This window comes from Cebus imitator, unplaced genomic scaffold (genome assembly GCF_001604975.1).
Source record: "Cebus imitator isolate Cc_AM_T3 unplaced genomic scaffold, Cebus_imitator-1.0 Scaffold136, whole genome shotgun sequence".
Classification (NCBI taxonomy): Eukaryota; Metazoa; Chordata; class Mammalia; order Primates; family Cebidae; genus Cebus; species Cebus imitator.
The window spans coordinates 2,871,633-2,883,316 of record NW_016107451.1 but is presented as its reverse complement, the minus strand read 5'-3'; the positions used below and the strand labels follow the sequence as shown (position 1 = coordinate 2,883,316).

The window sequence follows — 11,684 nt, the reverse complement described above, 5'->3', positions numbered from 1 at the left end:
ACACCAAGGCAGCGGCAAAACCGCCTCACCGGCCTCAAGAGTCACGCTGGCGACACGTGGGGCTCCTCCGCTGGGAATCTCCTGGTGGGTGAGCAACAAAAATTTATCTGAAAGTGTGGCGTCCTCTCGTTCTCTGCTCTTTCAGTGGGAGCTACAATCCCGAGCTGCTAGTGATCAGCCATCTTGGATCTCTCTCAGGGGTTCAGTTTCTACCAAGGTACAGTAGCAGGCTAAGAGCTGTCTCTCAAAAGAAAAGTACAGTTATGCACGGTGTAATGCTTCAGTCAAGGATGGACCGCATATACTGCTGTGGTTCCATAAAATCATAATACTGTATTTTGTACTGTAGTATTCTATGTTTAGATATGTGAATACTTAGCATTGTGTTGCAGTTGCCTGCAGTATTCAGTACAGTAACATGCTGTACAGGTTTATAGCCTAGGTGTGGAGTAGGCTATAATATCTAGGTTTGTGTCAGTAAACTCTACGACGTTTGCACAATGGCAAAATGGCCTAACAATACATTTTAGAACATATCTAAATGTATTGTTTCTCAGAACATATCCCTGTCATTAAGCGACTCATGACTATAGTTATCTGCCAATAATGGCAGGGCCTTTCTCCAAAATCCCAAAGGCCTGCACTGTGATTCACGTATGCATGCCTGCCAGATAGACTCCCAACTACATCCTATCTGCCATAGGCTCACCAAGCACCACAGGATCTGCCGGATTATATGGCCAAGTGGCAGAGCAGCTTGCACAGCAGGCTGAACCTATTACAGAGTCTTCTTTTGTTCTGGACCCTGTTTAAAACTGGCAGCTTTTTGGGTTACTTTGTAAATGGACCAGAGTAACACAACCAAATAGGGAGTATGTTGCCTTCAAAATTCAAAGAGATCCACTAGGTATTGTGCCTCTTTCTTGGCTGTAGAAGGGGCCAAATGTTACAACTTATTTTTACCTTAGAAGGGATATGGCCCACACAACTAGATCTCTAGAAATTCCACTGCATAGAAGGCTCCTGAATTTTAGTGGCATTTATATCCCACCCTCTGACATGCAAATGTCTTACCACTAAGTCTTAAGTATATTTCTTACTCACTAGGTCCAGTTAGCATAATGCCATCTATGTAATGGATGAATGAGATGTCTTGTAGAATGAAAAGATGATCAAGATTCCTGCAAACTAAATTATGGTAGGACTAGACAGTTGATGTTCCCCTGAGATAGGATGGTGAAGGTATATTTCTGACCTTGCCCCCACAAAAGAAAACAGTTTCTGGTAGGCTTTATAAACAGGGGTAGCAAAAGGCACTTCCCAGATCAATAGATGCATACCATGTATCAGAGGATGTGTTCATTTATTCAGCAATGAAACCACATCTAGTATAGTAGGTGCAGTTGAGTCACCAGTTGGTTAAACTTATCATGATCCACTCTAATTCTGTAAGATCATTTGTCTCCTGCACAGGACAATTAGGACAGCTGAATGAGATGTAGTGAGAATCACCATCCATGCATCTGGTGTCACTAAGTTCTGCAATGAAAGAAATGCAGTATTGCTATTGATTTACTGTTTTCCTAGGTAGAGGCAGTTCTAGTGGATTCTAGTGGCCTTTTCTATTATAATGTCCCTCACTTCATTGTCAGGGAACCAATGTGAAGATTCTGCTACCTGCCGAGTCTATCTATTCCTTACATATCCTGAAACTGTGAAAATAACCACAAGATGGGTTTGGGGACCCACTGGGACCACTGAGAGATAGACCTGAACTAAAATTTCATTAATCACCTGGCCCTCTTAATCCCCTACTCTGATTGGAGTGCCACAGTGACATTTTGCATCTCCTGGAATCAGTGTCAGTTCAGAGTCAATGTCCAGTAGTCTCTGAAAGTTCTGATAATTTTATTTTCCCCAGTGCACACTTACTGTAATTAAAGACTACAGGTTCCTTTGGGGAAAGCTGAGGGAAAGATGAGCAGTATACATTCTTGGTAGGGCACCGAGATCCTTCTTCTAGGGCACCTGGATTTCCCTTAATTCAAGGGGTTCTGGATCTTTGAACTGGCTCAAGTCTGGGAATACACTGAGGGGCTGTCACTGTTTTTCAAAATGATTTGAGTTAGACTTTTGTTTACTTGATCTGGAACCTTTCTGCTGATACAGATCACTTCTAGGAAAACCATGACTAACTAGTCAATGCTGTAAGTCTGCAGGAGTCAGACTATTCCTGTTGCTGCTTTGACTCTGCTGTCCAGTATAGTAACTATGCCCACCATACCTTTGGCAGTTTAGTGCTGCTACTTGGCCCCTGCTACCAGGTGATCTAATTACCCTGATTGCCTTTGTTTTCCAGTTGAGTGGCTATGATTCCCACTGTAAGGTCTGGCCTACAGAGAAGAGTGATGAAGGATGTTGGGAGATTCCCTCATAAATTTCATTTATTTATTTATTTAGAGATGGAGTCTTGCTTTGTCACCTAAGCTGGAGTGCAGTGGTGTGATCTCAGCTCACTTCAACCTCTGCCTCCTGGGTTCAAGTGATTCTCCTGCCTCAGCCTCCTGAGTAGCTGGGATTACAGACATGTGCCACCATGTCTGGCTAATTTTTTGTGTGTGTATTTTTAGTAGAGACAAGATTTCACCATGTTAGCCAGGCTGGTCTTGAATTCCTGAGCTCAACTGATCTGCCCACCTCAGCCTCCCAAAGTGCTGGAATTACACCCTCATAAATTTATTTCTGAAAGTATTATGCAAGATATGTCTTCTGAATAGTCTTCGTGTGAGTTAGTAGGCCTTAAATGATAAATACATTGTAACATTCCAATTTCTCCAAGCCTTTGAATCTCTCTACATTAAACCAGAGAGATCCGGCAGTTCCAGCTTGCTCATGATGGGCCACCTTTTGATCCATGTTTCAGCCAAAAACAAAACTATTAGAGCCCTTTCTAAATCCCCCAAAATCTCTGCTTAGTGGGCCCATATTAATAAATTAGGCCTGTAAAGATGAAGCAGGATTGAAAAATAATAAATTAGGCTATCTAACTTTATGTTTCTTCTGCCATTATCATAAACCTTTAATATTCATTTCCAAACATGTTCCCTAAATTTATGCTTGTATGAGTAGAAAACTCAAGTAATTCTTTTGAAGTATAACACACCTTCTCATGAACCATATCTCACTTTAGGGGCCTGCTAAGACTTGAGTCTAGTTAGGGGTGTAGAAGAAAGAGGAGTGGTGGGGATGCGTCCTGAGAAGAATCACATTATCTTGCTTAGCAACTGCTTCAGGGAAGGCCACCATCACCCTTTAGGCAATTTAGGATTAATCCCATCAGACAGAGTAGAAAAGCCAGTACCACTGGAGTGGGGAAGGCCATTTTTGTTGGAAGTGAGGAGGCTACTTTTGCTGGGGTTGGGGAGGCCACTTCTGCTAAGAGTAGACAGCCAACTTTTTCTGGGAGAGGAAAGACTCTTCTATCGGCAAAGGAGATTCATCAGAATTTAGGACTCAATGTCCTCAGCTTCATCAGGGTCTTCTCCTAAGTCCCCATCCCAACATATAGGATGAGACATTATTTCCCAATCGATACCCTCACTTCAACAGTAGTCACCTTGTTAAGGCTGGGTGTTCAATTCGTATTGTAGTTCAGCCAATTACAAAATAAGATCTTCTGTTTCATTTGCAGCCATTTCAGTCCTGTGATTATAGGAGGTAAGGCTGTCCCTCAGGGCATAGCTAGAAGCTCTTAGATCATTTATGTGAAGCTCAAGCAGGTAATTTGAATCTCTGAGCTCATCCTCCTCTTTCACCATTTTGTTCAGTGACATTAGGAGCAACCAACCAAGAGCATTGTAGTCTTTGGTTTTCCAAAAATGTTTGAAGGTATCATATACAGAGTTACTTAGGTTCTTACTTCTTACATTTGGTAAACTAGGAGCATCTAATGCATATCCTTATAAATAGCTCATGCAATAGGCTACTAGAAATAGAGTCCTTAGCATCTTGAAATCTAATGAGATTGAAGAGCCAATTCGATAAGCCCCAAAATCAATTCAGAAAACTCATCCTTAAAATTCTGTTCCTCTAGAATCACTCTCAGTATTAAAATCTGCATTAGTCAGGGTTCTCCCCAAAATCAGAACCAATAGGATATTTACATATTAGGAGAAGATATAAGTATTTGTTCAAGTGATTGTAGAGGCCAAGCAGCCCCATGATATACTGTCTGCGCAATGGAGAACCAGGAAATCTGGTAGTGAAATTCAGTGTGAGTTTGAAGGCCTGAGAACAAGGGGAGCCAATGATATAATTCCCAGTCCAAAGCTGGAGGCCTTAGACCCAGGTGGCTGCTACTCTAATGCCTGAAGTCTTAAGGCCTAAGAATCAGGAGCTCCAATGTCCAAAGGAAGTAAATGGATGCCTCAGCTCAAGAGACAGAGAATTCTCCCTTCCTCTACCTTTTTATTCCATTCTGATGGGCCCTCAATGAGTTGTATGATGCCTGCTAACACTAGTGTGGGTGAATCATTTTTACTCAGTATGCTGACTCAAACACTAATCTCTGGGAATACTCTCACAGACATACCCAGAAATAATGTTTTACTAGATGTCTGGGTCTTCCTTAATCCAGTCAAGTTGACACATAAAATTAACCATTATACCATTCGAAGCCTGCCAGACACATCCTCTGACCCAGGTTCCCAGCTTGGGGATGGAAGACACCCAATATAGGAAGTAGGTATTTTGAGAGCACATTCAGGGCAGACTTAGGAAACAAAATTCCAAAGGGAGCCAGAGAAATACTAATCTGGATCCTCCAAAAAGTTTACCTTCAAACTGGGTGTTCATAGCTGTGGATGTCCAAAAAAAATTCCAAGCAATCTGTGAACACATTTAGCTTTAAGGGAATCAGTTTCCAAACCCTCATCTTTACTTTCTGCATGCACACTTTTCAAAAACTAACCTTCCTGAGAGGAGTAACATCAGCAATACAGCATAACAGGAAGTCTCAGACCTTGTTCCTCCATGGACACTGACTTAACAAAATATGGTCCAAAAACCTTTTATGAGAACTCTAGAAACTAGTATCCAAGGCAAGCTCAGATTCAAGAACAGCTATCTTAAAATGGGTAAGAAAAACCATTTTCATTTCACCTACAATAGCCCTTTCTCCAAGCCATTACAGCTTGGTGTTTTCATGAGTAAATGCCCAACCTGAGGCTTCTCCCTTGAGAAGGAAGCAGACGAGTAGAATGTGTGTCCAACATTCGAACTTTTCATGGGGCTCCTGAGGACTGGTTTCTGTCTTGCCTGACACTGAGTGCTGATACAGTAAAAATACTTTGAATCCCTGGGGGCTGCTGAGAAGAGAGATCAACAGCTTGTTGCAGATCCTGAGAACTTGAAGTACTGTAGACAAACACCAGAGAGAGCAAGAGACTACAAGCTTCTGAGAAGAGCAACAAACATCTTGAATTGGGAAATTACATGTACAAGCCCAAGAATACATATCTCCAGAAAAGGTTTGAGAGATAACTCCCCTAGACTGTTATCTGGGCTGAATGTTAAAGGTTTCCCCCTTTATGAAGACAATCCATAAAAACTGGAAGATATGATCATATGATGATAGTGGGAAACATGGCCCAATCAGAGGACCAAATATGTCTCAGAAATGGAACCCCAAAGAAACAGAGATCTATGAATTACCTGACAATGAATTCAAAGTAATCATCTTAAAGAGGCTCAGTGGGCTACAAGAGAATCAGATAGACAAATGAAACCAGGAAGTGATGCATAAAAATCAGAATATCAACAAAGACACAGAGACTGGGTGCAGTGGCTCATGCCTGAAATTCTAGCACTTTGGGAGGCTGAGGCAGGAGGACTGCTTGAGCCCAGGTGTTTGAGACCAGTCTGGGCAACATAGTGAGACCCTGTCTCTAAAAAGAAAGAAAGAAAAAAATGAAAGAAAGACAGAATCTATTTAAAAAAAAAGGAAATTCTGGAGTTGAAAAAAACAATAACTGAATTGAACAATTCACTAAGAGGGATCATAACAGATTTAATTGAGGAGAATAAATAATCAGGAAATTTGAGAAAGTTTATTTGAAATTATTGAAATTATTGGGGGAAACAAAGGCAAAAAGATGAAGAAAAGTTAAGAAAGCCTACGGGACTTATGGAATATGATATATGATCCAAAGCCAACCCTGAGACACATAATAATCATCTGAGTTTATCATACATTGTCGATTGCTTATTGGATTATCCTCAACAGAATGTAAGCTCCATGAAGGCAAATTTTTGTTTTCTTACTGCCGCATCCTGGCATCCAGGAGGTGCTCAGTAAATGAATGAAGTGAAACTAAAGAAGATGTGAGTTCTATGACAGGAAACAGCTTGTGGTAGAAAATTTGCACCTGATGGTTTAGGGGATGTTGACCATCAGAGCCAGAGATGACCTTAAGAATCGAAGAGATCCCTGGAAATTCACCAAAACCTTGGGGGTGATTACCAGACTTTCTAAAACTTTTGGAAGGGGGAAGATGATGTGACTCCAGCTGACATCTGCATTACAGTATATTTTCATTTTAATATTACAACAGACAAAGAAACAGAGGATCTGAAAGGTGAAGTGACCTGCCCAAGATTATTCAGCTAAATAGCAGAGCAGGAATCTAAATCAGCTCTTTCTGACTCCAGAAACTATATTCTTTCCAAGAGCCAGTATAACTGAGGAGAAAACTTGGCAACAAGTGTGTGCTCAGATAGGTAACAGTTCAAAGAATTAAGGAAATGCTTCGTAGAGAAAGTAACAGCTAATTTAGTATTCTGATAATCTTATGGAGAGACCAAAGGCAGACCAGGAGAAAGGAGTTTGAACAAAAAGTTTTAGGGTGAGGAGCTGTCCTGGGAACATGGAGTACATCAGCTTCACTGGAGATTAGAGTGTGGAATAAATCTATTGGGAGATAAGGTCTGCAAAGGCCAGAATGTGGTTAAGGAATTTGAGCTTTACCATGAGAAAGTGGGGAGTATTAACCCAAAGAACAATGTGGTCAGAACACATTTTTAGGAAGATCATTTGGGATGCCAGGGTCAGGGTTACCAGATGGATTTGTTGTAGTAGGACCAGTCAAGGGTTCCCTCCAAAGCAATTTACTATCTCTGACACCCTGAAAGGGTGAGGTTAAACCCTGCCCTGATCAAAATGTTCACAAAACAGCCCTAGTTGGTAGGAGTGTGCCAATGAACAGAAGAGCCAGACTCCCAACCAGTAGCTTCCCTTCTCTCACACCTTAAGCTCTGGTGGCGTATGATCACCTGGTGGATAACAGGAGTAGGTGGGAGGGCAATCTCTGCGGAGCAAACTTCAAAGGCCCAGAGGGGAAGGAGAATGTGGAGATCAGAGATCAGAGTGGATGGCTGGCTGGAGGATAGGGTTGGGGTGAGTAGGGGCAGTGGTGAGGGAGAGTGCTTGATCATGAATGACTTGAATTTTCTGGTTAAGAAACACAGACATCCTGAGAGAAATGAGGAACTCAGGAAGGTTTTTAAGTAGGAGAGAGACATAACTAGATTTGAATTTTAGAAAGATCATCTACTGCAGTGTGGAGAATGAGGAAGAAGCAGGAAGCAGAGAGATCAGTGAGAAGGCAGTTGTGGTGATCCTGGGAGAGGAGATGAGTGGCCAGCACTAGGGCCAACAATTGCAATGGATAGACTGGCCAGAATTGTAGGAGACTTAATAAACAAAAATCACAGAATTAAAAAGGAGTCACTAAAAATGTAGTTGACAGAAGAGAATGAATATCCTTTCCCTATTATTAAATACATCCTGAATTGTCAGATCATCTACTTAAAATTGCACTGGAAGAACTCAGATTTTAGAACTTCTTGGCTTCTGAGTTCTAGTTCATTCACTCAGTAACCCTGACTAGAGTCTGTGGTGGGAAGTGGTGACCAAGGCATGACTCAGCCCTGTTCCTGCCGCAGCCGCCCTCCCACCCCGCCCCGCCAGACGGTGTGGTGGAAGGACAGTCATCAATTCCAGTACAGCGTGGAGAGCGCTTTGATGGAGGAACTACAAGACGCTGTGGAGTCACCGGGAAAACTTGATCCAGAAGGTTTCCAGGGAGAGGAGATTTTGCGCCTAAGATTTCAAATAAAAGATCTCATGACACTGTCACTGAAACAACTAAGCACTGCTGGGGAAAGATGGTGGCCTAGAGAACAGCCTCGTTATCTATTTATCCCTTTTCCTCAGAAACATAGACGTCACCTTATGCGGGAAAGGAAACCGGGTGAGCTACGTCCCCAGGGATGCCCAGCAATACACAAGTCACCGTCACCCCCTCCAGAGTAAACGACAACGCCCGGCAAGGGGGCGTCCAGGTAGTCCCAGGAGCCAGCGCTTGGAGCCGCCAGGCTGTGATTGGTGGAGCCTCGGAGCCCGTTCTTCGTCGGGCCCAACAGTGCGCCTCTGATTGGTGGAGATGCCACCTGGCTCCGCCCCTCCCTAAACAAGTCTGTGCGCCGTCGTTGGCCGGGCTTAGAGGGCACCACTGTGAGGTCTGGGGAGGATGCTACATCGACCCGGGCGGTAGGCGGCCGAACCTTGGCCCCAAGTCTTCTACCCTGGGTGGATTGCGGCCTCTAGAGGAGAGGCGTCTGGGGACCGACTGGCAGCCGTGCTGCCGCGGCACTCTGGGCCACGCTGAGGGCGGACCGGACTCCCTGCGCCTGCGCGGCATTTTGCATTTGGGGAAATGGCGGTGCTCGGGGACGTGTATGCTGACCCAGGGCGGGAGGGAGCTGCGAGTAGGTTGCCGGGCCTGTTCAGACTCGGGTCTGGACGCCCCAGGCCGGGGTGGGGCTGGGTGCTGCCTAGCTCTGCTGGCCTGTGGGGCCCTCAGGTGCCAATGAGCTCCGTGCGCCGTCCGCCTGGCGGTCCTCAGGTCCGGTCGCCCATCACCACCCCACCGCGTCTGTTTCCTTTCCGGTCCAGTGGGGATTGCCTCTGAGTTAAGAGCGTCGTATCAGTAAGGTCCCCCGAGTGGCAGCCCTGACAGCCTGGGTCCCGGCCTCTCCTCGCCGCGCCCCCGCTTCCCCCTACCCCCGGGAGGACTCCCATAACCCTTTCAACAGAAGTCTTTTAGGAGCACAAGATAAGGCTTCCAGTCACCTGGCCCAACCCTTCACCAATTAACTGCCCGGTCCCCAGGCTCAGGCACAGCACATCCTTCTCAGCCTGCTCTCCTTTGTGAGATGGAGATGGGTGTCCTCATAGATTATATTCAAAGTTAATACACATAGGTCTTTCCATTTGCTAAGTACGTTTCCCTTCTCACATCCTTCTTACACCTCTCACACTCTCTTCTCACACCTCTTCATGTCAGGAAGACAAAAGCCTGCCTGTAGTTACAAAAACAAGTTTCTCCCAGACTTTGTCAGCTGAGCCTCTAGAGATAAATATCCTTGGTGTTTTATTACCTTAAGTGTTTTTCTGAGTGCCTGCTGCGCATTAAACACTGTACTGAATAGTGCTGAGGACCCAGAGGAACCAATCGGCATCTTCTCATGAAATTCAGACTAGTGGCAGAAAACTGGACTTGTGATGAAGGAACAGATGAAGTGCTCTGGAAATTCAGGGGTGAAGGAGGAGAATCAGCCGTCTTTAGAGAGGAAACAGTAGCATACAAAGAGGAACCAGAAGGGGCAATTCCAAATGATATGAACACAAGACAGCTTGACAGCTCACTGGGCCCATACAAAGACTATTGTTCATTTTGTGTGTGTGTGGGGTGGGGGGGGTGCCGGAGGTGGGTGGAGTTAATGGAGTAGGGGTTGTATAGTACCACTGTTAAAATCAGGGGATTTAGCTTATTCATTGTGCAGCTTCAGGCACGTAATCTCTTTGAGCCTGTCAATTAAAGGTACAGTATTTACTTCAGATTCAAAATAATGCATTTCAAGCCTGAGCATCACAGTTGGCACAAAGCTACCATTTTTTTGAACACCAACTATCAAATATTATGTGAAAGAAATGCCTTGAATGTCAAGATAAAGAATGTATATATTCTCTGGGTAACAGGGGTCAAACAGATGGTTGAGCAGTAGAAGGCACTGATGAGAGGTAGGCGTAAGGGACTGGATCCCAAGTTAAAGCCTAAGCCACTGCAGTGGTTGCAACCCCACTTACTTCTGTCTCACTCCCATCCAAGCCTCCCTACCCTCCTCAGTCCACAAGCATTTCAAAACCATGTTTCTAAAAACCAGCCATTTATATCTGTTTAGGTAAGTAACAGGAGTGCGGTGGTGTATTTACAAGTTGGCTTGTCCAGATATACTATAACTTAGTGTCTGTATTTAATATTGACAACCAAAAAATATATATAAATATCTTGCATCTATACACAGCAGGGCAGGAGTCTCTGTGTCTTCTTGAGCAGTGAGTTCGCAGGCTCCCGTAGGCCCTCTTCTCATGGTGATAGTGTAGCCCTCAGTGCAAAGGAGACTAGAACCTGGCAGCCCAGACTGGCCCTTCCCTTCTCCTCCCTGCACTCCAGTGCTCCCAACTGGTCTCAGGTAAGTTAAGATTAATTTGAGTGGTTGGGCAGGAAGAGATGGGAATGGGCAAATCCTAATGGAGCCTGACCCTTAGGGTGGGGAGGTCCAGGCCAGCAGAAGGGGTGGCCATAGCCACCTCCTGGGATAGAAGCCTAGTAGTTCATAGTTCGATTAGTGTGTCCTTAGGACATCGGTCCAGCCCTACAGATTAGCTTGGTGAAGAAGGCAAGTGTCTGGACAGGGCTTAGTCCTCACCCTCAGGCACAGAGCCATTCAGGGCGAAGCCTGGGATGTGGGTACAGAGACTCAGGCTGATATAAAAATAACAAAATCAGTAATAAAAAAATTATAAAACCTGTTGCTTGTCTGAATAGATTTGAGCAACAGTCTTGCTTTTGTTAAAATCCTGGAGCCGTTAAGTCCTGAATATTCTTCTGGACATCATTGGTGGCTGGAGAAAGGAGCCCCAGGCCCGGCTCGGCTGAGATCTGTCAGTTTGGAAGTCTCGTCCAGCTGCCTGTGCTCCCGAGAGATCCTTAGGGCTGCTGGGAAGAGGCCGGGCTGGTGGTTTGGGGCGTCTTACACTTGGGAATCAGCCCCCAGAGGATGGAACAGCTCTTCGGGTGTCTTGTCACTTTGGCTGTTTCCCCCCTGCCGGAAGCCGGAAGCAATCTCATCGAAGGTCCGGCCTTTAGTCTCAGGAACTTTGAAGTAGGTGAAGATGAAGAACAGAACCAGGAGCACAGTGAAGATGATGAAGACGTAGGGACCACACAGTTGCTGAAAGACACACAGACACACTTGGTTGGAGTCATGACCCTACATCCTGGCTGTAGGACTTTGGATAAGTCACTTTACCTTTGGGCCTTTAAGCTGAAAAGGGGAACATCCACCTACCCAGGGATGCTATCATTATTAAATGAGATCATGCTTGCACCTAGCATGTAATAGGCTCCAGGAGCACCATTCAAAGCTGAGGGGAGAACCCTGGAGTTGAGGTCAGCATTCTTAGTCATGTAACCTGGGCTTCCTACTCGCAGTTCGTCCTCAGCGTGATTACTAATGAGAATGCTGGGAAAGGACTTTGCACAGCACTGTGGGGTCATGTG

General features: G+C 44.9%; 1 protein-coding gene across 1 annotated transcript in view; it reads right to left on the bottom strand.

The window, feature by feature from the left end:
* Nucleotides 1-10,063: 10,063 nt before the first annotated feature.
* Nucleotides 10,064-11,684, bottom strand: part of SLC2A1 (solute carrier family 2 member 1) — a 33,764-nt gene continuing 32,143 nt past the window's right edge. The window contains exon 10 of the mRNA XM_017541750.2: nt 10,064-11,355. Coding sequence (XP_017397239.1) covers nt 11,155-11,355 — 201 coding nt within the window. The 3' untranslated portion in view covers nt 10,064-11,154. The remainder of the gene's footprint in view (nt 11,356-11,684) is intronic.